The sequence below is a fragment of the Leptonotus elevatus genome, chromosome 9, assembly GCF_054856555.1.
Source record: "Leptonotus elevatus isolate MCC_2025b chromosome 9, RoL_Lele_1.0, whole genome shotgun sequence".
NCBI lineage: Eukaryota > Metazoa > Chordata > Actinopteri > Syngnathiformes > Syngnathidae > Leptonotus > Leptonotus elevatus.
The window spans coordinates 18,651,297-18,677,114 of record NC_141247.1 but is presented as its reverse complement, the minus strand read 5'-3'; the positions used below and the strand labels follow the sequence as shown (position 1 = coordinate 18,677,114).

The window sequence follows — 25,818 nt, the reverse complement described above, 5'->3', positions numbered from 1 at the left end:
GCTGCGAACAGGACGACACGTCAGGAGATTACAAGAAATCTCTGTTGAATCTATGTGGAGGTGATGATGAGTAAGTAATAAATAAATAAATAAATAAGTGATAAATTACAGTTACAACCTGAAGGGGGCGATAAAGCACAACCATAACAGCATGATTGAGAAGCCATTTCTTTTCATTAGAGTGTCCAAGTCCATTTGAAAGTGGTTCATGTGAGGTTCCAGATTTGCTCAATCTGCTGTGTTGTTGCAGTTTAGCTGGAGAGTTCTTCCCTGAAGCAGCTCAGTTAGCCTACAAGATGTGGGAAATAAGTTCCATGACCAAAGTCAAGGTTTGGCCCCCTTTACGAGACAGCAGTTGTCGTTGCATGGTTTGGCTTGGCTGTGATATATGCAAGCCTTGCGTTAAAGTCCCTATGGCAAGAAAAACAAATCATTTTAATGCATGCCTTGTGAAAAGGAATTGCAATAACGTGTTTTGCGCTAATGCTCTCTTGCTTCGCTTTACCTTGGATGTCAAATATCCAAAAGATTGGTTTGATGCTAACAAAATGGCTTTTCAGGCCTTCCATTTAATTGTTGGCCGTAGAATGGTCTCTAACCTACAAACAAGATAAAAATAAATAAAAAGCAGTTGCAGTATGTTAAATCTACTCACCTAATAAATAGCATTTGTATGTGTGGTTGCCATTTTGTCAAGATAAAGAATTAACCCTTGTCCTGCAACCTCATTATGTGTTTGTTAAACCAAAATCTAATTTGTGCATTCTGCTACCAGCTGAGGCCAACAGTTGTCCCCTCATCCAACTTTGACCCTGCTGCTGATGCACAAGCTCTGAGAAAAGCCATGAAAGGATTTGGTATGTAACCTTGTGTGAAACATTTATAAAATATTTATATCGAATAACTAACATGACTGTAATGTCATTGTGTGCTACAGGAACAGATGAAGACGCAATTATTGACATAGTTGCACACAGAAGCAACGCACAGAGACAAGAGATCAGACAGACCTTCAAATCACTACTGGGGAGGGTGAGAGATGATTGCATAGGAACGAATGACATTGTTTTTTTTTTTTTTAGTTTTGCGATATAAACTGTTTGAAAAAAATTGTGTGTGAACTGGTTGCAGGATCTAATGAAGGACCTCAAGTCTGAACTGTCAAAGAACTTGGAGAGACTGATCATTAGTCTCATGTTAGCCCCAGCTGAGTTTGATGCCAAAATGATGAGGAAAGCCATAGAGGTAATGTCTACATTTAAATGTATTTGCTTGAATTGTGGATGAATTCAGCTCAATCAGCTAGCATTGTAGCATATGTTGTTTTACGAGTGCAGAGCTTAGATAAGAGGTTGGGAACATTGTATATAATATACACATATAGTATAGCAGATATATAGTGTAGTCAAATAAATTAATACACAATTGTGAACTAAATGGCAGTGTTTGTTGACCTTAAATGGTAATCGCTAGCTTGTTAATGCTAATCGCGATTGCTAAACCGTTTGGCATAGGCTAATTTTGTTGGTATTTAATAATGCTCATGCACAGAAGATAATAAATAATTAGTAGTTATATCCACTCAACTCAGGTAGATGTGATGTATGTGTGAGCTAAATGTTTACAGTAACTGTTTGTTTACCTTGAAAATGGTCATCGCTAGCGTGCTAATGCTAATCGCGATTACCGTTTAGCATAGGCTCATTTTGTTGGTGTTTAATAATGCATATGTATATAAGATAATAATTAATGTGTAGTTATATCCACTCAATTCAACTCACGTTCTATCTTAGTGGACCAAAATAAATCAGTAAAAAAAAAATTTTAGTTTATTTTTTGATCAGGGTGGTGGGAGGGGGTGGGGGTTATTCGATGGCATAATCGACAGGATAATCAAGTTTAAACAAGATTCAATTGTGACAACCCTTTACAGTAATTTCATAAAGCAAATATTAGAATGTAGGTTGTAAATGCCCGGTCAGTGCATTTAATAGTGTTGAGAACATCAGAGAAGGTCAGTACAAAACATAGGAATCTTTCAGGTCTTGGAGAGTACCGTACAAACACACTAGGGGGCAGCATAACTCGGAAACTGGTTTGATTCCTGCATCCCCTCAGTTCTGCCAAAATATGTCATTACTAAGGAAATAGCACCACACAATTAGACTGTATGGATTTTCCTGTCACAGTTGTGACCTAGTGACTTGACAACACTTTTTGGCTGTGTATTTCATTGCACAACAACTCAGACTGCTTTAACGCTGTCATACCTGACACAGACACATTGTCCATTGTGAGTGTGTCCGGGCTTTTCCACAGGGCGCTGGCACAGATGAACACGCGCTGATTGAGATCCTGGTCACCAGGAACAATGAAGAAATACAAGCCATGAACGTTGCCTATCAGCAAGGTGAGCTGTTTGCCGGCAGTGTTGACGTACGTCTTTGTTTTGAGGTCATTTCAAATATTACATCCACTAAATTGTCTCCTGAACTTCACAGCGTATAAGCAATCTTTAGAGGCAGCAATTCAATCTGACACGTCAGGTCACTTCTGCCGCATCCTGGTTTCTCTTGTGCAGGTAATATTTGAATTAATGTCTTCTAATGAGAGCAACCTATTTAGAATATACAGATTTGAAGTAACCTAAAATGCATTGTTTTCAAACGTGTGTGTGTGTGTGTGGGGGGGGGGGGGGGTGCAAACTCCACACAGGAAGACCAGAGCCGAGATAGAAATGGTTATTCCCTTTTAAAAAATGAGAAAAAAAAATCATAATGTCAAAAAGCTCAAGAAAACCCACAACCTTGATAATATGCAAATTAGGGCTGTGAGACGCCTCGGTAGAATGTAACTGCAATTGTATGTGGTATGATCTTCCAGCTGTCTCATGATCTCTTCTTGTCTTAGGACACCATCTTATATAAAATTCCAATATATATATATATATATATATATACAGTATATAGGAATATAAGGTCACCCATCCTGAATGACAGGAACAGTTTCTTCTTTCTGGAGAAACGGTGATGTGGCAAATGTTGCAAAACATGACACAATTAATTCCTTTTCACCTTGCTCAGGGTGCCAGAGAAGATGGCCCTGCAGATTCGGAAAGAGTAAATACAGATGCTCAGGTGAATAAAAGTTTCATACATCACGGATCTGGAAAGGTTTAAAAAAAAAAAAAAAGGGGAAAAAAGTGGAATGTTGATTTTTTTTTTGTATTTGTTGCTCTGTGTCCGATCAACAGGAACTGGCTGATGCATGTAATGCTGATTCTGATGACAGGGTAATGAAGTTCATGAGTATTTTGTGCACCAGGAGCTTTGCTCACCTCAGGAAAGGTAAACTTCATCCACTATGTTAAAATCTGCAATGTAAATTGATCATTAAGCTTGTTCCTCTTTTTAGTTTTCCAGGAGTTTGTCCGGTTCTCTAATAAGGACATCGAACAGATCATCAAGAAGGAAATGTCAGGAGATGTGAAAAATGCCTTTTATGCCATAGGTAATATAAGACTTTGAATTGAATGGCATCAAATAGTTATAGGAATACTCCCATTTAGAACTTTACCTCAACTTGCGCTCTTTTTCCGTTGCAGTCCGCAGTGTGAAGAACCAGCCTTCTTATTTTGCTGACCGGTTGTACAAAGCCATGAAGGTATGCACAGTGCATTCACTATGACAAGTCATCTACAAAAATATGGTAAAATAAGTTTAGTTGGTGCATAATGTTAAAGTTTTGCTTTATGGACAAAAATAGGAGGTCACCTGGCCATTGTCACTATAGAAAGTGAATGGAAAATATAGAGAGGATGGGAGAGAATTCAACAATTATTGTCCTCAATTCCAAGTGCTTACTGAATATTTAAAAAAAAAAACTGTGGAAAATGTATGGAAGCGTGTTGCATTCACTTAAAAAGAAAAACTCCTGTTTGTCTGACAAATGTTTTTCTTTGAGGAGCTTTGTTTTTTTGTGTATTTTTTCTGTTCTTCTGAATATTTTTTTTCTGTTTTGCTGCATATTTTTTTTTTAGAAAAACATAAGCAGAAAAACAGCAGAAAAAATTGTCCGCCATTAACAAGCCTGCAACAATTCATTTAGAGGTCAGAAGTAAAAAAATGTTTTAATAAATAAATATATATATATATATATATATACATATATACTATATAAAACTTTTTTTTTTTAAATATATTTTTGCCATGTTTTTCTGAATAATTTTTTTCTGTTATTTTTTGAGTAATTTAGCACAAAAAAAATCATGACAGAAAAAAATATTCAGTAAAACTAAAAAAAATATCTAGAAAAACAGAAAATTTTAATCAAATAAAAAACACACAAAAGACAAAGCTCCCCGGAGAAAATAGTCAGAAAAACAATAGATTCATAGATTTTTTTTGCTTCCGTATAAATGTGTATAAATGTGCCCGTCTTTTTTGTGTTGCGGGCAAATTTCGAATTTGTGAATATTTGCAAAAAAAACACAAACAAATAAATAAATAAAAATAATGTTCATCAGTTTGAACATCACATATGTACGTAAATGATTATAAACAAAGTTGATATCTGTTGTGTTGTAACTGTTTGTGTTCAGGGTCTCGGTACAGACGACAGAGCGTTGATTCGCATCATGGTGTCCCGTAGCGAGGTCGACCTTTTCAACATTCGTAAAGAATTCAAAGAAACGCAGGACACCTCCCTGCATGAATTCATCAAGGTAGAGACGATGATCGTAAGTCTGGGTCGATGTCCACTAACACTCTTCTCCTGCTTTTTTTTTTCTTCTCTTTTTGTTCTGTTGCATCATGCGAGAGTGTGTCGCACGGTCGTCTTCTGCTAAGGCGTTGGAACCGCGGTAACCTATAGCTTCCTTGCGGTGGACTGCGGGTCTGTGGCTTCTGCACAGCTGTTCAGGAATTTCCCTTGTTTGCTAAACTTCCTTTCTATATCTGTTGCATGATTGGCTGACAGCTCTACAGACAGGAAGTACCCAGGAACATATCTATAATAACTTCCACATCAAATGACTGTGACATTAATACAAATAAATAAGAACATGACCTCATCTTGGCATTGCAAAAATATTTTCCAATTATGAAACTACCTTCCAGATTCTAGTATGAGGTTGTGTAGCAATAATGTTCTTGCAAACGCATGACTTTTAAAATGAGTGGTTTGACTTCATTCTGATGGCTGAGTGATTGGAAAAAGTGATGTAAAAAAATAGTATGCACTTCTACCATTTTTTCTTCTACCATGAAACGGGGGCTGATGTGTAAAACCCGAAAGTCCGTGGCATCTACCCTATACTTATGCAACCACATTATTTAAATTAATCTTTAATTGCCATCTCTAAAAATAGTTTTTTTTTCTTTCAATTTTACACATTATTTAAATGATCTGATTTTGGTGTCATTGTTTTGTATGACAAAACCTTGGCATTTGAACAGGGGTGTGCAGACTTTTTTTTAATCCACTGTACAAATCTTAATGCGTTATTGTAGGTTGTTCTTTTTTGAAAATGTTAAATAAATAAACTAATGACATTTTAAATGATAAAACTAACACAATAAAACGTTTTTTTACAGCATTTTTTTTAAATATACCAAATTCTTTTAAATGTTTGTCAACAAATATTCAACATTTTCAACATCTTTGATAGTATTTAGTATAGCCCTCAACCAGTTGGTTAATAATATTTTTTGAATTCAATTTTTTATTATATGTGTGTTGGATCACACAGTACCCTTTTTAATGTTTATAACAAATTACTTGACTGTCGCTTTGGTGTGTTCTCCTTCATTCTGCATGCAATGGCTGTTTTGTACCTGTGTGTGAGTACTCATGATAAGCTGAATATTGTTCACGCATTTTAATATTTGTCTTTGTGTGCTCAGGGTGACACTTCAGGAGATTATCGCAAAACCTTGTTGGTGCTGTGTGGAGGGGAGGATTAAAGATGGCACATCCATAACCCCCTTTTCACACGCCACTGAGAAAATGTGGTGGCCAATATCTATTGTCAGCACATTAAACTGCTCCTAATCGTTCGCCAAACCAAATCCAGATGTGTTTTTTTTTTCCATAGAGCCAAGCTTTTTGAAGGCACACCGACCGGTGCTTCCAAAAACACATTAAAATCATTCACTGTGATTTTACATAACTACTCAACTTAAAATAAAATTGTTTGTTTTCCATTTTTACCACATTATGTAACAAGGAGTAGCACTCTGATTTGCATGTTAGATGATTTGTACAATGTAATGAGCAGAACAGGAACAATTTTACCGGGAGGAAACTCCCTCAAAGTCAATACCTCTTTATAGTTTGCTATGTGCTGCCAAATATTTTTGAAAGAAGGAATGTGCATCAACAGAAAGGATGAAGAAAGAAGCGCAGAAAACCAAACTTTTTTAACAAAATCACACATCAAAATTGAACAAATGTAGTATTAATAAAGTCATTGAGATCGCTGAATGGAGTTAACAAGTCGAGACGTGCAACTAGCTGCAGCATTTTTTTATTGTTTTTGCCTTGGATTTGGGCTTTCTGCGGGGGATTTCCTCGCGACATCTTTTTTTCTTCTTTTCCTCTTTTTAACACAAAGAAAAGCTGCAGCAGCTGCACTCACACATGCGCTATGCATACGGTATATGAACTACAACGGAGAATGTGTAGCTCGAGCGTCAGGCTTGTTTTGGCCTTCAAGAGTGTCAAAGATCATACCGGATAAATGCTAACCAAGCGTGCTAATTATTCGTTTTAGTGGCCTCCTCTCTAGTCTTAAGGCCTCAAACACTGATTAAATTCAAATATGTTTATTTTCAATATGTGATGAGTCACTCCCCGAAGGAAGAACACAAAGTTGGACGCACATCAGGTTCTGTTCACACTGAGCCTACAGTGTGAGGCCGTTTTGCTTGGTTATGGGAATTCCCCAAGTCTCACAGTGAAATTGCTTCCCCCCGTCGCACCAGTTTCCTTAAAAAGTGCATGACTGTCAGACACAAGCCAAATGAGTGGGTGAGTTGTTGTTTATTAGTTTTTCAAATGAACTTTTGTTTCTAAATGTCTGTTATCTTCGTTGATTTGGGTTGTCTTTTAAGTGGTTTAGACGGCAAGAATTTTTTTCTTCTTTGACATAACATACGCTAGTACAGTCTGTTGATGAAATACATTGTGCATTTTATATGACTCCCTTTTAATATGCTGCAGTACAAAGGATGGAATTTGATATTCCGCTCGAGAAGATGCAGTTAACAAAAGACAAGAAGTTTATGTTTAATGGCTGTCAGCTGCTGCTTTCTGCTGTTAGGAAATGCAAAGAGGAAAAAAAAAAAAGAAGCGGATTGGCCTACTTGGGTTTATGGCCTTCCGTCTCTTTTAAAATGTAAATTATTTACTGCCTTGTTTACCCACTATTCACCAGTTTGACACATCATTTAAATCTTCATTTTGTTGACTCTGTCTCACAGTTTTGGGGGAACGTGTTTTTGCAGACAAGTAATGTGGAGGCTTCCTGTGTTTTAAATACGATTTTATTTTTATTTGTTTACTTTCTTATGATTGTAATACCAAAAAACCCCACCTTACAAATAATAATAATAATAATAATAATAATAAAAATAATAAATTAGTGCTGTCAAATTTAAAGCATTAACTAATTAATTAATCACAAAAAATATCACATTAATCATGCATTAACGCAGATTAATCACACTATTCATTTTGACCGCAGATGATCCTTTAGCTTGACGGCGAATGGTTACGTTAAAGGTAGCACAGGTTGTGTCATAAACATAATTACATGCATTGAAGTAAAGCATTTAATAAATGTTTATGAATGACATTCTGAATATTTGTTCATGTCAAAATATCGGGGTCATTTTTTGTCCATTTTAAATGATGCAAGTCATTAATTGATTAGAAAAAGAGGAGGATGGGAGCGTGCAGTGGGTCAAGAAATGTTGAAGACGTTCTTATAACAGTAAACGTCGAAAGAATGAACACAAAACAGGTACTCGTCACGTTCAAATTTTTTTTGATAAAAAGCCTTTTTAAATAAGCGATTAATCGTGACTAAGCAAAATTCTAAGATGTGATTAATCTGATTTAAAAAATATATATATATTATGGCACGATTGTACAATAATAATGTTAGCTCCGTTTAGAAAAAAAAGTAATGTATTATCAGGTTAAATATAAAAACAAAAGCAAATACATACTGTGTATTAAAAATGCATGATTTGCAAAAGTCTTAATTGTTTGGGGATGTTTGTAGTACACAATATCATACTTCATTTCATTTTATTAGTTTATTTAACAGGAACAATGCAACCAGACATAGACACTGCGCAAAGCTAGTTTAACAAATGTTAATTTACAACCCCGTCCCTGGGTGAGCTTTTACACTACATACACAATCTAAAACACATAGAAAACAAAGCCACCCTATTAAAAAATAATAAAATCAATTGTAATAAATGAAAGCAATCACATGTGCTGATGGTTTTATTACCTCTTTTATTACTTTTGTAAGGTTACATTTTCAGTGAGTAATGCATTCATCTTAATAATAATGTTCTGTTCAGTGAATTTTTATTTTTGCACTCATTTGCGGACGCCTACCGTTTCTTTATTTTTTCTCTTTTTTTTTTTAAATCAACTATGCATTATTTTATAATTCACTTGTCATCTCATGCCTTACAGTACACAAGTCACGAAAAATCTACAAAGTAATCTTTGATAAACTAAATTTTTGGGGGAGGTTTATTAGTCATTACCGTAGTGCTTAAATTTTAAGCAGCAATAAGGATTGTTCTAAAAATCCATCTTCCAATAATATATGCTCATCATATTTGACTGATATTAATATATTGATAATTCCCACAAGATGTCACTGTTGCATTAAATTATCCATATATGGTCACTCACAAGCTGTGTTCTAAATGGTCAGTCTTGTGCATATTTTCAATTTAGAACATATTCTCAGCCTCTTACTGTCAATGTCAAACAAATGTGATATGCAGGCTAGAGGTAAATGTTAAAACTGTGAAGGAGATTACATGGATGTACTGTAGCCTCGATTTACAATGATATGATTTCACACAGCAGGAAGTATTAAGTGACTATTTCATATGCATCTTTACATCTTCACATCCTGATGACAAATGCATGACAAGTGTACTGCAGACCTGGCCTTTATCGTACTGATCTTTATAGTTCAGTGGAAATGCTTGATGCATTCAAAGAAGCCTCAATTACCAAACTGTTTCCCCCTCCAAATGTATTTAGAGTGAAGAAACTCAGGCCGTTTCATGGAATTCAAATGGTCATCAGTGAAAAGAATAATGATAAGCAGACTGGTTTATAGCCGGGGGAAAAAGTGATGACTTGGGGTCAGAGTTGTAATGAACTTTTCCTGTTAGGTTTTCTGTTTTTTTCCCGTTTTTTTTTGTAGGCCTATTGACACATTTTTAGAGTGGGTGTGTTAGTCTTTATTAGTTTTCAAAAATGCTTCAATTTAGTTGAATTTCAGAAAATAGATGGATGAATAATTATTATTGATACCTGGTATCGTTACTTGCCCAAGATAAAAAAGCAAAACAAAACGTTACCGATTACATGTAATAAAGTAAACTACAATTACTAAATTACGTTTGACGTTATTTTTCTGTATGGCTGCACACTCAAACCGAAATAAATGCATTTAAAATTGCCCCAAAACACATAATAATTATTTCATGAAGAAAAAACAAGGATCTTTTTGCTATAATTATATTTAGTTAGTTTAAAATAGAAAAAATTCAGTCAGCTTTACTTTTTTAATGCGCTGTCTTTATTTTATTTCATAAACATATAAATTTGTTTTTTTGTTGTTGTCTTGGGCAAGTCAAGTCAGTGTTCATCTCAAATCAATTCACCTTAATGCAGTTTTACTTCAGTTCAAATCCACGAATATTTAACACGTAGTACTGTGTGACATGTTTATTTTAATCAATGTCGAAAGTAAAAAGGAGCGGAAAAAAATTAATGTTTATATCGAAGGCTCAGTGGCTCCTCCTCTCTGTGCGCTGATTGGCCGCTTTGTCCGTCAATCACCGCTGTTTACATCAAACGTTGCAAGGTGGAATTTCCCATGTTACGGCATCGAGCAGCAGACCACTTCCGCAGTAGATGTCTGGGCACAGAGACGAGAGGCCGCTGCTAGCGGAAAGGTATTCTGGCAACGGACGCCGCTTTGTTTGTTGCTTTGTTAGGTTTCTCTACGCTTTCTGACGAACGGAGCGCTTTGACGAAAGCGTCTGTAGAGGGGTTTGAAAAGAAAAGAGAAGCGAGCTGCTTCCTGCCTCCCATTGTTATCCAGCGTTAGCTAGCCGATAGCTAAATGTTGCTAGTCATTTGCATGACAACAGCGTTAAACTAATATTAACAATCAATTAACAATCAAGGTAGCTGTTTGTTAGCTGGTTTGTGTCGAGGCTCTTTGTATGTGTTCTTTAGGAGCGTTTATATGATATATGTTGGGCTTTTTGTGGTCGGCATCCTTTGACAGGAATGTTGTAGTGATCCTTTGTGTAAAGAAAGAAAACACGATTCGTGCAGTGCTTCCATTGCATACTGTAAATATTATAACCACTCTTTAAAGTTCATTTGTCATCATTTAAACTGTGCCTGTAGTCGATTTCTTGTTAAGAGTGAGAGAACTAGGAATACAGCTTTTAAAGTCAACAATGTGAAAATATGTGCCTATAGTGTCTTATTTTTTCATTGTTTTCAAACATGATCGTCACAAAACAGTGACTAAAAAGATGGCGAAACTTTGTATCGTTTTGTTATTGTTCCACATAGTTTTGCTCCCATACTACATTAAGACACAAGACAATGACTTCTTAATCAAATACTTTTTTTTTTAAATCTGCTCTTTTTCAGTTTTGGGGATCATGCTTATTAGCAAGTGAACAAACAATGGAAAGAAAAGGCCCGTACCGCATCTACGACCCGGGTGGGAGTGATGTCAAGGCCAGGGATGAGGCTGCAGGAGGAAGCAGCTATCGGCAGCTCCTGGAGGAGAACAGCATGTTGAGAGAGAGGATGAAGGGTCTTAAGAGCCTAGGTAAGCATCTTTGATGTCTGTTGTACTTGGAAGGGGTGTTCAAACTAATTTAAGATTTATTGTTGTGCCTGGCGAATGTCACGTCAGTCAGTGTTGTAAGGCGTATAATTAGTGCATTCTTGGTAATAGGTTTAAGTTGAGCGTTTTCTAGTTGAATGCCAGACTTTAATGACTTGTAATTTAGCGTTAACCGGTTTTGCTTTACTTTAGCAAACAAGTTGGGTCAGAATTATTTGTGTTCTCTGAAGTTTGCTGTGGATATGTTTTTTTTTAATATATATATATATATATGTATATACATATTGAAGCATAGCGTCAGCCAGATAGAATTGAGACGAAGGTTACGGTTACGGTTTCGATCCTCAACCTTGACCATGTGGAAGTGTCCTTGAGAAAGATACTGAACCTCGATTTGCTCCCATTGGACTTTGGTAGTGCCTTGCATGGCGGCAGCCACCCATTGGTGAATGGGTGAATGTGAGCCTTTGTAAAGTGCTTTGAGCACCATATGGTGGAGATAAAAGCGCTATATAAGTGCCCTCCATTTACTATTTTTGTCAGAACAATCAATAAAATTGATGTTGAAATTTAGCGGCCGAGTATTTTATTTTGAAAATGCTTTGTAGAAGACAAGGTTATTATAATTAACATCATAATTAACGTTACATAAAAAAGTTAGAGTGCTTAAAAAAAACGAACAAACTGCAATTAATGTTTTAAAGCCAACTATAACTTTTTTTGTCTTTGTCAATATCATACATGAATTTTCAGGGTTTATTTTAAATGTATTTATTTAAAAATTTCAGTATGGCTCCACATATTTAAAAAGAAAAAGAAAAGAATTACTAAAATGAAGCATCTTTGAAAACAAAAAAAATAGCAAACTAATTGAAAGTAACTGAATTTTAAAAACAAACGTCAAAACAAAAATGAAAACTAACCATAATGGAAAATCCACAACTATCAGAACCCTGATGGGTCATCAAATGTCAAAATCCACGAAATCGGACATCCGTCGCACTCGCTTGACAATTTCTCCCATTCAAATGATGCAAATACATTAGAGAGCGACCGGCATGCAGCAAACAAAAACAAAAATGTAGTAAAACCTGCACATGGGTACTATTTGGTCTATCACACTGCCTTCCTGTGACTCATGTAAGGAGTGTTGCTGACATCTTCTTTGGTGAAACTAAACCACCATCCCTGTGCAGGCGACCTGCTCGAAGAGTCTCAATTAGAAGCGTCGCGGCTTCGCCAGCGCGTGGAGGAACTTGTGAGAGACAACGAGGCCCTCAAGTCGTCCAGCTTCGCCGCCAGCCTGTGCGCGGGCGGACACGCCGAGACTGAAACGCAAAGTAGGTCTTGTTCTTTTTCATATTTGTGGATTGCAACTGCTATAATCATACAACTATGGCGTTGACGGTCCCTCCCCTCGCCCTGCGTGAAGGTAAACCTTGTCTGCATCCCGCTGCTGAGCCGAAAGAAGCCGATGCTAGCTGTTTAGCGAGGGCCGCGCAGGCCAACAGACTTAACGTGAGTGGGAACTTTGGGAGGGTTGCATTTTGTGGGACTTTTATCTAACTCTTAGGCTTTTACAGGACGCCTTATCAGAGTTCGAAGTGGTCAATATGGACAGGAGGACGTCAGACGCCTTGACTGTATGTATCAATTTCATTTTGACGATCACTTTTGCTTTCATTTTCGAAGTAGAATGCAAGTCCGACAGTTCAAAGTGTCAAATGTAGGGGTGTCAGGCGATTACATTTTTTTAATCGTCATTAATCGCATGACTTCAATAGTTAACTCACGATTAATCGCAAATTAAAGACATTTTATGTCTGCTCTACTCTTGTTAACTAAAGTGGATTTTTTTTAAACTAATAGAAATATGTCTGTAATAATTGCATGACTTCAATAGTTAACTCACGATTAATCGCAAATTTGATATCTGCTCTAAATGTACAATAAAATATTTTAAGTTTTCATACTCTTAAAATAAAGGTGGACATTTTTTTTAATTATTAGAAATATGACTACATCTTTTAGCCATTAATACAGTAATTTCATAATAATACACAAAATTTAGTTAAAATTAAAAAGATTTACTGTACTGTAAAAAAACTAAACAGAATGTGATATTGATTTGTGTTGAGGTTATTTTTCTGCCACTAGATGGCATCATTGCATTTGTAAGACATTGGTGACAGCTCAGTGCATTTTTTCATTTCATGTACAGGCTTTCCAAGTAAGTTACGGTCATTAATCACACGTAAAAAAAAAATTGTTGCGTTTAAGAAACTTTAAATTAACTCAAAATGAACGCACACATTTTGCCACACCTAGTCGAATGTCTCATGTACTCAGGTGTGTGTAGTATTTCCACCCTTGACTAAATACCCATTTTCCCAACGATAGAAACATATCCTGATGAAGTAACCCTGTAACTCATTCAATATTGGCAGTTCTCGCCTGAGTCAACCAGGGGAAAGTCCAAGATTTTTACTGTTTGGAATCGCACATGATTCAGTCACATGCTGCATCCAAAGGAATGTGGTCATCCGATACAACAGACGTATAAGGTGTCAAATGTGAACGTGTTAATATTCTAAAATAACTACTAATACCACATGTGACCTGTTTATTTGTGGTTAGCTTATTAGTCACGCTCCGTGGTCTGCTTCCATCATCTGCTGCCCCCCCCCACCCCACCACACCCACCCCACCCCAACCAGCTCAACTGGTTTGACAGAAATAGTAGCACTATGACTCCTCCATCTTGATGCCTTTTGAAATGTATATTATGTGTACTGATTCATCTTGAAAGGAAAGATTGATGGACTGACTGTTGACATGTGGGGTGTGTGTAATTTCAGGCCCGCTCAGCAGTCGGCGTCATCCCCCTCTTACCTCAGGAGAACGTCGAGCTGGCGAGCCAGCTGAAGAAATTGGAGAGCTCCTTCAGCATATTCGCAGAGGAGTCCAATCCAAACCAGCTGTTGGCGCATCTGGGTCGAATGGCTGTGGAGTTTCACCATCTTTCCTCCAAAGTCCAAAAGAATGAACTGAGGACGTCGCTCCTACAGGTATGCAAGTGACGATATGGCTAAAAAAAATAAAAGCTTTATTTTTTATTTTTGGTCATTCAGGACGATTTTAATCTAATAAACCCAACAAATGTTAATTTAAAAGTTTCATTTATTCCAAAATAATTCCTGTTCAAAATGTTCAGACAATAATAATGTATACTGATTCTAAATCAGTTTTAACATAAACTAATTGCCACATTTGAGTAGTTTGTAGCTATCGTAAACATGTCTTGTAAACCACCCGTCCAATATTCTGCCACTTGTGCAAAATGACAACTCACAAAACCATATGGATGTAACATGAACATAAGAACAGCATATTTTAATAAAACAGTAGACAAATTTTGATGTCACGATTTCTCAACGATTCGATTTTCAAAATGCTGATAAATCAAATTTAATTAATTTGATTTATTGGCCAACCCTAATTAATAGTAAATACATTCATTTGTTTTACATGATCACATTTATTATACATAAATGTTTAGGTCTAATAGGTTAGACTTGTGCTAAAATAAATGTAAATGACTCATTTTATTTATCCACTTTAATTATAGTTGTTACTTACTAACACGTGCAGCGTTTTAAGCATTCATCATGGCAACAATACCAAATTCTACCAAACAAGTCAGTAAGTCATAAAACGGATTATAACAATATTGCGGACAATTTTGTGACTTTATCACCTGAAATGTTTTTGTTTCATGAAATTGATGGCTAAACATGAACTTACCTAGACACTAAATAAATAAATGAGAAATACATATGTATATATAAAAAAAAAAAAAAGGTCTACCAACTAGATGAAATAAAGCAAATTTCCACATTTGCAATCTGAAAATCTACATTGCGGCGTCTATTTGAATTAGATTAATTGTTAATTTCATAATTTCGTGAACACTTTTTGAGGCAAATTGTCTTTAATAGTGTAATTTCTCCTGTAGTTCATGACAACATTTCCAAATAGTAACAGGTAAAACAAATTAGTAACGTATGTGCAATTGAAGGCTCATACCACGATTTTGCTAGTTGTTTATGCAAATTACAGGAAAAAAACTGTTGTGCGTCACAGGAAGGATTGTGCGTGTGTGTGTGCGCTTGACAAGACTGGGTGGCATTTCTTAACTCTGGTCATGCAGTCTTTCATTCATCACTTAAAAGTGTTGTCAGCTAGATGATGTCGAACATATGAACAATGGATTTTTTTTGTTTAGACTCTGTGTGAGCAGCTCAGAGAGGAGAACAATGAGCTCCGGAAGAAAATGGAAGAGGATCACCATGTCAGGAATCAAGACTTGGAACAGCTGAGGTAATGTTTTTACTAGAGCTGGCAAACGATTACATTTTTTATTCAGATTAATCACATCTTAGAATTTTGATTAATCGCTTAATAAAAAAAGACTTTTTTATCTAAATTTTTTCCCCCACCAAATTTGAAGAGCACCGGTTATGTGTTAATGCTTTTGACATTTAATGTTATGAGGACGTCTTCAATATTTTTTGATCCACTGCACACTCTCATCCTCTCCTTTTTCTACTCAGTTAATTATTTGCATAATTTAAAATGGGAATAAAATGACCCCGATATTTTGACATGAACAAATATTCTAAACGTGATACGCAACCTGTGCTATCTTAAACGTAGCCATCCGCTGTCACGCTAAAGGATAATCTATGGTCAAAATTAATAGTGTGTTTATTAATAGTTTAATTTGGCGCTGCTTTGTGATGCTTTCACTATTGTTAATTTTCTTTTCAACAACAAATTTAGGGCATTTTCATATAAAAAAATAAAAAAATAATTTTTAGTAGGAATGTTTTTTTTTTCTAATACTGTAGTGTTGGTATTTTATGCTGTATCACTTTGAGCTTGTTTATTCAATATAAAGTGTGTTGTTGAGTAATTTCATAAAAGGAGTTAGTTAATATATTAGCACTATCTATACAATGTAATCTGTGGAAAGATCTGCAATTTTAAAACATAATCATGTTTATTTTTGAGAGACACACTAAGGGAGGTGTTTTGTTTATTTAACAATTATTTATGATTGTGGTTGGTTGTAATTGACAGATCTGCTTTCTTGAGGTTTGGGGAAACTCTGAACACATGAAAATTTAAATGATCATCAAACATACAAACCCGCAATCAGTTCCCCATATCTTTGTGTTACGTTCCTGTTTTGCATGCTTTCACTCTAGTAGGGGAAGTTTGACATTGTTGGCTATTACCAGAACGCACCCTGAAGCCGGACCAAACTCTACCACTCCCTGTTCTGTCTCAATGAAATTCATTGTACCGCTGTTTTCAGGCAAGAGAACCAGAAACTGAAGGAACTTGTGACAGGAGGAGCAGCAGTTGCGTCAACATCAGCAGCAGCAGCTGCAGCAGCTGCATCATCGTCGTCATCATCATCTACGGCAGCGTCTGACACTGAAGCTCCCGACACCAAAGATGAGCCCCTTAAAGAGGAATGTGCCACGGTGAGACCGAAGATAGAAGCCTCCACTCCTCAGAAGGTAGAGAAAATGAAATGATCCAGCTAAAATTGTCACACAAGTATAGACAATAATTTGGTTGGTAAGTTGTCAATACACTTTTGTTACATACATAATGAGAAAACAATAGCGATAATAATAATATAACATGAACATTTTAAACGTTTTTTTTTTTTAAATGTCAGATGTTTTTTTGTAATTTTTCAATTTTAAGAATTTTTAAATTATTAAATTATAAAAATAAAATAAATATATATATAATAATAATAATATACACATACAGTATGCAGAGGAATATAAATCATTCCGAAGAAAACACTATCACAATTAAACTCACTGATTCATTTGTTCCCCTTGTATGAAGCATATCCCCCTTGTGGGCTGTATGTAGTGTAGGAATAAATGTTCTGTGTGCCCCCAGAGTGGAAAAGCTGCTGAGAAAAGCCCAAACAAACCTTGTGACGTCGAGGTTTATGAAAAGAAGATCAAACTCCTCGAGAAGCAAAGAAAAGATGTGAGTCTCTTCCTCTTTTTGATACTTATTTCAGAATATATTAAGAGTTTCCTATATGCTCATTTGTTTGCGTCATGTGCTGCACAGGTACTGGAGGTGAATAAGCAGTGGGACATTCAGTGGAATTCAATGAAGTCACAGTTTGAACAGAAGGTACAGTAATGACTATGAAGGGTGAAAGGAAACTTTATTGTGCATGTTCCATCACATTGATTTCAGTTTTACAACTCTCAAGCGTAGTAACCAAGTCAAATTCCTATTTATTGTTTATTTAAAGGCCATTTACGTCATATGGTTTTGTACCTTTCCACAACTGACTCCATTTTATTGATGAAATGAGTGTGTTGTGACATATGAGCGGCAAGTTGTCCTTTAACAATGTGTATGACACTTTATTTGGACCAAAGAGAGACAAATTAACTAATTTGCTCCCAAAGACGTATTTATACGTTTTATTATTATTATTTTTTTAGTACTAGATCATACAGAAGGCTTTGATGCAGCCTCTGAACTAAAGAGAAAGCTTAAATCAATGTTAGTCATTCCAAAAACTGCCAGCGGGTAGCAGCAGAGTATAAGAGATCAACCAGGGCCATATTGCAACAAAGCTGTTTTCCCCAGTGTTTTGAAACGGATTTGTGAATATTGATGAAACTTAGCTATATTCTAATGCTAATTGCTGCAAAGCGGAAACCGATAGAAATTTACTTTTTTTATTTTTCCTGATGAAAGAAGACACTCTAAACTTTCTTTTGGTATGTTCCATGTTTGTACAGCTATAGAAGACAATATTGTGTGGGCCTTGCAAAATCAGTCAAAATCTAATAAAACAGCCGGGAGCGAAGGGGGTTGCTTCAGTGAAAATGTCTGGGAGTGAACGAGTTAAATACCACAATGCCACCAGTGAAAAGCAACATCAGCTTGTCCCAAATTAAATTTCAGCCCCGTTGTGATGCTCTCAATTTACGTTGCTAATGAAAGTTGCTATTAACTTGCAATTTTGAAACGTGGAGTGAACAAATGGCAGCTGACTTTTAAACGGCAGATTGCAGTGTTTGCTTTGTTTGGAATGGAAAAGACACACTCTTGCAATAGCGACGCTATCTGAGTATACTTACCACACGTGCAGTCAGTGAGAATTCCCCTTAACCGCCGTTGTATCTGCTGACCTGCTGCTGTGGTGCAATCGGTTGGGGGTAGCAGACGCACGCAGAGACACGTTAGTAAACTGCAATCGCACCCGGATCACAAACTAATTTGCTGCGTCTCTGTGATGGGCACGCCGTGTTGCTTTGGTGAAACCACAGAAGCCAATGGTTATCCATTTGCGTCAATAGGCTTGCTGTCATTTCACACGTTAATAGGAATGACATTGCAGATGTGTTACTGTGGTTTTTCATGACTACCTAGCTTGTGTTTATCCCTATTAGAATAACACACACTCTCACAGGTGCTGTTAAATAGGGCCCGACCGATATGCATTTTTTGAGGCCGATACCGATTTTTGGCAGAAAAGAAATACAGATTGACGATTATTTAAGAATATATAATGTATAAAATTACCCCTCCCCAATTCCTTTTCAATGGGTGTCACTTACGCGCAAACTTTCGCTGTTAAGATTCTATAGTAGTCCATAGTATGACCTTATCAACACATTTCATGAAGTATACAAGGTTATTGTATAGATGTATGTGTCAATAACAAAACAATTCTTACTTGTTTACAACTGCTGTAAAGCATTAACATATATATATATTTATTTTTTATTTTGTGTTATTTCTTGTAGTCTTGGGACTTACTGGGCTAACCTGTATTTCGCCCCAAAAAATCCTTGGATTTTTGCAACCTTTAATTTTGAGAAAAGAAAGTCTTTGAAGCCTTGAAATATAAACTTTAAATATAACTTGAAAGTACAATGACAAAATAAAACAATAAAGTTAAAAAAGAATATAGTAAATTAGAATAAGAGCAACTGAAAAAACAGTAAGAACAAATACTGACTGTTCCTGCGTGTTTTGGCCTCTTGGGGCAGTGTGGTACTTAAAGTGAGTACAAAAGAAAGTTGCGATTGATTTCTATTAAAATAACTAATTTTTCACACATTGGGAAGAATTTATGCCTTTGCGTCATGCTATCTCTCATGTGGGTATGTGTTCCCACAGCATTTGTGTGGATATTCATTAGTTGAAGGAAAAACTCTCCCGAATTTGATGCTAACTTTCTGTTAGCATTTGAATGTGATCCTCCCTTTGCTTTTAGCATTAGCACTAGGCTAGCGCTGTTTTAAAAACGAAGCATGTTTTGTACTTAAATATACAGTGGGTGTCATTCTTATTGTCGTGTGTTTAGTTATACAGTTAACTCCAACTTAGGTGTCATTAAACGGCTTAAAGAACGTTTAGAGACAACACAATAACACACGATACATACTTGCTAATGCTGCGCAAGCAAAATGGTGCATTCAGGGTACTCTCACAGCGTCGGAAACTTCGGTTTTCTTCGATAACGTTTTAGCCGATGTTTGAAGCTGTAATGGATATTATAATTACTATCAATACTTTTACCTGAACAACACAGATCACTGACCTGAGGCAGAGGCTAGCCGATTCTCAGAAGACCGTCCTTGAACTGGAGGCGGAGCGAGAGCAGAGGCAGCGCGACTACGACAAGAAGCTGCTGCTGGCAAAGTCCAAGATAGAAAACGTGCAGGTGAGCAGAAGTTGAATTCAAAACAGAAACTCAAGTCTAAATACAACACCCATTTTGAAAACGGTGCCGTTGTTTCAGGGCGAGAAGGAGTGTCTAAACACGGAGACGACCGAGTTGAAGCAGAAAGTTCGCTACCTGCAGGACCAGCTGTTGCCGCTCAGCAAACAGCGAGAGTACCAGGAGAAGGAAATCCAACGTCTCAACAGGGTCAGTGAAAGGGACACCACAAGTCGCTTTGCAATTTAGGGCTTCTTCTTACAATCTTTTTACAATCTCAATACAGATAATCAGGGGAATTTTGATTATCTGAGGGTAAGCTGCATTGGAAAAAAATTTGGAATCAGAAAATCCGCATAAAAATCTAACAATAGAATTTGTTTTGCAAATTGTTACCCAGTATAATAAATGGATAACATATTGTCATGTTCTAAAAATAATATGAAAGCGTGAACCAAATACTGATGAAATGTATTCACAATTTCATTCCAGAGGTAGAATTGAACGATCTGTTGGTATTTCGTCAGGTTTCGTTCAAGATTGCAAAACATTTGGCAGACCCTCACAAACCAACAGCTTTTCTTGTCGCCATCAAATTTTGGACGTTCAAAAATTCTTTGCGAGCATAAAAAACGGTTTGCGATGGTCTGCCGAGCGTCTTTACGTTTTGCAGTCTTGAACGAAACCTGATTAAACACCAACACTCGCTAAATGCGCACACCCTTGCAAGAATGCGTCGCTCAGTGAGATATGGGCTTAAGGATTTTAGTAGTTGTGGGAAGAAAAAAAATTGGGGGGTCAAAATATGAACTAGTCAACCCCCAAAAAATAAATCTTGTCATTATCTTGTATGCAGCCTCAATGCCGATTTGAATTGGATTTCTAGCCGTATTTTTTTGCATTATAATATAAATATAAAAATGAATGTGTAAAACTTGTCCTCTTTTTCCAGGCTTTAGAAGACGCCTTAAATTTGCATGCCCCGTCATCCTCGCAACAACCACCTGGCCAGGACGCCGCCAGTAACCTGAAGAAGCAGGAACTACTCACCCAAATTGCAGTTCTAAAAGAACAGGTCAGAATAAATATAAAAATTAGGTTAAATAAATGAATTAAAAAAAAAAATCATCTGCTCTCATTTCTGTCTAAACCAGGTGAAGATCTTTGAAGAAGACTTCCGAAAAGAACGCAGTGACAGGGAGCGAATGAACGAGGAAAAAGAAGACCTGAGGCGGCAGGTGGAGCGGCTGCAGATTCAAATTACCAATTTGACCAATCAGGTGAGCGACCTGATGATGAAACAAGCGGATTCTCTGGCCGAGTTGATCGCCTGAGTTTGCGCTCGCCGTTTCGTCCTGCAGCTCCATCAGGCGCAGAGCGAGTGTCAGCGAGAACACACGGAGCGATGCAAGCTCGAAAGACTGCAGATGCAGCATCACAAGCAGGTAGCGTGTGACGCTGCGTGCGCCGGAGCGAAAAAGTGTGTGATGGAGTTTTTATTTTATTTTTTAAAGAATTTATAATGAGGAGTATGAATAAATAAAAATTTCAGGACCATTCTTTATTTTTTTATTGTATTTTTTTTAAAAATATATTTATTTAGGAGTATTAAAAAAATAGGACAATTCCAAATCCCCAAGCTTTCACTGCATGATTCTAAGCTTATGTACCAGCGCCCTCTTGTGGCCAGTGTAAGTCACTCCAAGAGCCTGACTCCACTTGTCATGTTTGTCAGTGCATCCGGGGTTCAATCAGCAATGGGCCGCGCTAGAACCGAGCCCAGTTTAGCGTGCGGGCACTGATTGGGGATCACATGTGTACTTGTGATCCCTCGTAGGGGCAGCAGCAGGAAAGACGTACCTCAGACCCCACGTCAGGCTCAGTGAACGGCCCGCTGAGCCCCCCCTACTGTGGTCCCTTTGTGCAGGTGGGACCGCAGGGCCTTGAGGGCTGGCCCGTGCACTTCCATCCCCGGATGCCCAATGCAGCTGGCGCCACGGCCGCGGCTCCGCCCCCCGTACGAGACTTCCAGCCTGTTACCCCGGTAAGGGTCCTCAAAGGTCCCTAATGTCGGTCCCGCTGACAGAACCAGGCTCTTCTTTGCCCTTTTGATCTTATGCGGAACACGTGAATGACGCAAATTGGTCTTTCCGCCTAATTGATACGGCGTGACCTTGAACTTGAGCTGTCAGGGTGCGGTGAATAGTGTTGACGCGTTTAGTGGTTTGAATGATGACATCATCGTTGTCTCTTTTCAGGGTTTTCCGTGGCAGTCGTCGTCCTTTCTACAGCCCAGAGGAGCCAGAGCGGTGGGGGAAAGTTCACGACCAGCACCAGATAATGCAGGTGAACTGGGGAGTAGAGGTGCAATGAACTCATTCACTGCCATTGACGGTTATAGACGTCAAAAATTAATTTCAACTATTTCTATTAGTTGAACATTTTTCGCCACTTTTGTTAACAGGAGTATGAAAACCTAGATTTTTTTTTTTTTTGTAGATTCATAACAGATCTAAAATTTGTGATTAATCGTGAGTTAACTAGTGAAGTCAGGCGATTAATTGCGATTTAAAAAAAAAAAAAATCACCTGACGCCCCGAATTTTTTATAATTTTTTAATTTTTTTTTTAATTCATTCACTGCCATTGACTTCTATAAACGTCCAAAATTCATTTAAACTATTTCTATTAAGTTCATCATTTCCCCCCACTTTTGTTAACAAGAGTATAAAAACCTAGAATTTTTTTATTGTACATTTAGAACAGATCTAAAAATTTGTGATTAATCGTGAGTTAACTAGTGAAGTCATGCGATTAATTACAATAAAAAAATGTGTATCTTGTCACCTCAAATTTTTAATAATCTTTTTTTTTTTTTTACATATTTATGGCAGTGAATGAGTTTTAACCATTATTTTAATAATTGGGTAATCTGCCGATATATTTGTTAATCTCATAATCTGATTGCAAAATATATACTGTACATTTGATCTATAACATGTTAGAAAATGGATAAACCTTTCAGACAGATCGATGTTTTTTTCAGGGCCGATAACCGATATTCTGACTTTTCAAAATGTAGACGTTTTTATTTTTATCTTAGACAATAGACTTAATTTTAAATATCTAAAGTACGTCTTAAAAAGGTAAATGACAACTTAATAAAGTAAATATCATATCTTTCTCTAGTTTTCTATAGTAAATATTTATTTTTCCAAAATTAAAAAATACCTGAAATGTTAAATCTCAAACAAAAAAGAAAGGTTCAGATGCTTCCCAGGGTCAGCAGCATCTCTTATAAAGTTGACTGAAAATTTAAATAAATAGTTCCCTTAGATTAAAACGGTTTTAGATATACCTTATTTTGGCTTTCAGATTTTTTTTAAATTTCGATACTGACATTTGTCCAGATGCCCAATAATTATCGGCTTATTTTTGATTAAATGTAAAGATAAATAGTCAGTTTTCTTAAGATGGAACCGAGAGGCGGCAGATACAATGAAAACAAGAGGCCCTAGAATTGAACCCTGTGGAACACCATACATTCAGTTTAGTTTATTTGGTCAAAATAAAAAATATACTTACAAAGGCCAAAAGGTTACAAACATAATATTCATATAGCTTGGAGGTTTTGGTCTCACTCACATTTTTGCCGCCCTCTGCAATACAGGAGGAGCCTCTTCTTTTTTTTGTGTGTTTGTAAAAAAAGAATTTAAAACACCAAAACATTTTTGGACTGACCTTGGCTTCAGGTGAATGGTTAAGATTCTTGACATGAGAAGCTGAAAAACAACTGATGATGAAGCAAATAAAAAATGCATTCACTTGAGTCAGCTGAGTAAATGACATCATCACATTGAAGCGTCCTGTCTGGAGGAGGGCGGGTCTTATTTGAAAATACTTTTCGAAAGCGTTCACGTGTAATTCGCTGTAATCTAGTGTTTGTTAGTCATTGGCTCATTAGCAGTTGCCCATTTTTTTCTTGCCACAAAATAATGCATGTTTTTTTGTTTTTGTTTACAATTGACAAAGTGCTGTTTCTCATGTCTACCTGCAGACCAGTCCGCGGCGGCAGTGGCGGCGGCGGCGGGAGGAGGAGGAACGGCGGCGACGGCGACATCAGCAGCAGCAGGGGGAGGAGTTGGAGGAGGAGGAGGAGGGGCATTTGGGAAAAGGGAGCGGCAGAATATAGATCCCGGAAAGCACTAAAGTGTCACCACCTAATGAAAGTTGGGTCGTAGCATGAAATGAGTTTGTTTTGATTTGAAAAGGTGTGATTTGATCTATAATTTTCCTACTGAACTGTAGATATCCTATTGTAATGTTGTTTATACTTGCGTTTTATAAGGCTATTTGTGGAACACTCGGCTATTCTGAATATAAACATGAACTATTTCGATTTTTATTTTTTTTTTGTATTCCCATGAACTGAAATCTTTTGTTAAATAGGTTGGCTGATGGATACTTTAACACTCGTCTTGTTTTTCCCCAGACAACTTTTTACGTTGTAATCTAGGGCCCCCCGTATGAGTATAAACAATTCTCATTCCAACAGATGAATTCAATCACTGAATTTACAAAGTAAATGTGAATTGACTCGAAGACTTCCGCAGTACGTTGATGTGATAGAAACGTCCCAAATGTGTAATTGGTCAAAACGTGGTTGTTGCATACAAAATGTTTATTTTTGGGAGGGAGGGGGGGGGTGGATTTTAATGTTATCATACCAAAAACATTTGTGATTGATAATTTATTTATAACCTGCAGTTTTGATAGTTGCATTGACTAAGTGTGAATCATTGTCTTTTAGTAATGCTGCTCAATGTTGTTAGTGTGTTCCCGATATATTGTAGCTATTGACATTTGTGTCAGACACAACACATACACAACAAGCCTTTCTTTTCACCATGACGATGGACCTAATCTCATTAAACACTTTGATGACTTTATTTGACCACATATGTCACTGTATCTTGTAATCTCGTGTTTTTTTGTTTTGTTTTGTTTTAGCCTTGTGCAGTACCTAACAGTTACGCAGTCTTCTAATCGCTGTTAACTTAGTCAAGAGGCCCGTTGTGATAGGCAGGAGGCAACTTTTTTTCTTTTCTTTTCTTTTTTTTTTTTAAGTCCGTCTTAAATTCATATACCAATGTCCGAACCGAATAATCACTCAGATTTCTTGCGTATCGGATGTAAATGAGGTAGTCAGTCAGATGAAGGGCTTCAAAAATTGTGCAGAATCTGAGATAAAAGCTTCATTTTGAACCGAGGTTACCGAGAACTGAATCGGCTTGGTGGGAAGTTTAGGGAGACGTGGTGCACTTTTGTTTACTGGCGGTTGTATTTCTTGGTTTGCAGCCCTTTTTTTTTTTTCTGTTTTGCTGTAGGCAAAAGCACATGTGAGACCTTTTGTATTTGACTGGCTTAATAAATCTATTCTAGATGTTTATATTGTATGATGTATACTGAAATTATTTTTTATTTTTTAGTCTTCATGAAGAAAACTGTGTTATAAACATTACCTGCTTGACAGGTTTATGCAAATCATTTACATGAGTTTTTGTGTACGGGTGTGGCACGATCCCGGATTTGGTTTCTACGGAAGAGGATTAGGGCCAATGAAGAGGGGGGAAAACTGGTTTGGCAAGATTGTCACAATTTGGATTTTAATCACAGAATTTTTACAGTAAAGTGAGAATTCTGACTTTAAAGTTCTGACTTTCAGAATTCTGACTTTAAAATTCTGACTTTCAGAATTCTGACTTTAAAGTGAATGAAATTTAGACTGAAATTCTGAGATTAAAGTCAGAATGACTAAAAGGTTTATGCAAATCTTTTACATGAGCTGACTTTAAATGTCAGAATTCTGAATTAAAGTTAGAATTCTAAAA

The 25,818-nt window shown here is 36.7% G+C and overlaps 2 protein-coding genes across 7 annotated transcripts in view; both read left to right on the top strand.

Moving 5' to 3' along the window:
* Positions 1-6,068, top strand: part of anxa6 (annexin A6) — a 13,938-nt gene extending 7,870 nt beyond the window's left edge. Inside the window, exons 13-25 of one of the 2 annotated variants that reach the window (XM_086084127.1) lie at positions 12-70; positions 251-329; positions 776-857; positions 938-1,032; positions 1,132-1,245; positions 2,320-2,410; positions 2,502-2,581; positions 3,084-3,137; positions 3,254-3,347; positions 3,415-3,510; positions 3,605-3,663; positions 4,601-4,723; positions 5,904-6,068. In XM_086084127.1, the coding sequence (XP_085940253.1) occupies positions 12-70; positions 251-329; positions 776-857; positions 938-1,032; positions 1,132-1,245; positions 2,320-2,410; positions 2,502-2,581; positions 3,084-3,137; positions 3,254-3,347; positions 3,415-3,510; positions 3,605-3,663; positions 4,601-4,723; positions 5,904-5,963 (1,086 nt within the window). In that variant the 3' untranslated portion in view covers positions 5,964-6,068. Of the gene's footprint in view, positions 1-11; positions 71-250; positions 330-775; positions 858-937; positions 1,033-1,131; positions 1,246-2,319; positions 2,411-2,501; positions 2,582-3,083; positions 3,138-3,253; positions 3,348-3,414; positions 3,511-3,604; positions 3,664-4,600; positions 4,739-5,903 lie in introns of both variants that reach the window. The other variant, XM_086084125.1, reaches the window with a different exon arrangement.
* Positions 6,069-6,210: 142 nt separating this feature from the next.
* On the top strand, positions 6,211-25,381 carry tnip1 (TNFAIP3 interacting protein 1). 5 transcript variants are annotated; one of them, XM_086084123.1, is made up of 18 exons: positions 6,211-7,029; positions 10,939-11,122; positions 12,337-12,480; positions 12,573-12,658; positions 12,724-12,783; positions 13,999-14,208; positions 15,426-15,520; positions 16,521-16,728; positions 17,129-17,221; positions 17,309-17,374; positions 19,800-19,931; positions 20,010-20,138; positions 20,881-21,003; positions 21,083-21,208; positions 21,290-21,373; positions 21,766-21,972; positions 22,187-22,274; positions 23,985-25,381. In XM_086084123.1, exons 1-18 carry the CDS (start codon positions 7,000-7,002, stop codon positions 24,134-24,136), a joined length of 2,217 nt encoding a protein of 738 aa, XP_085940249.1. In that variant the 5' UTR covers positions 6,211-6,999; the 3' UTR covers positions 24,137-25,381. The 5 variants fall into 5 exon arrangements, with proteins under 5 accessions (XP_085940249.1, XP_085940246.1, XP_085940248.1 ...); XM_086084120.1 differs by lacking the exon at positions 6,211-7,029 and adding an exon at positions 7,037-10,223 and having other exon boundaries at positions 16,521-16,692; XM_086084122.1 differs by lacking the exon at positions 6,211-7,029 and adding an exon at positions 7,037-10,223 and having other exon boundaries at positions 21,856-21,972.
* The last annotated feature ends 437 nt before the right edge of the window (positions 25,382-25,818 follow it).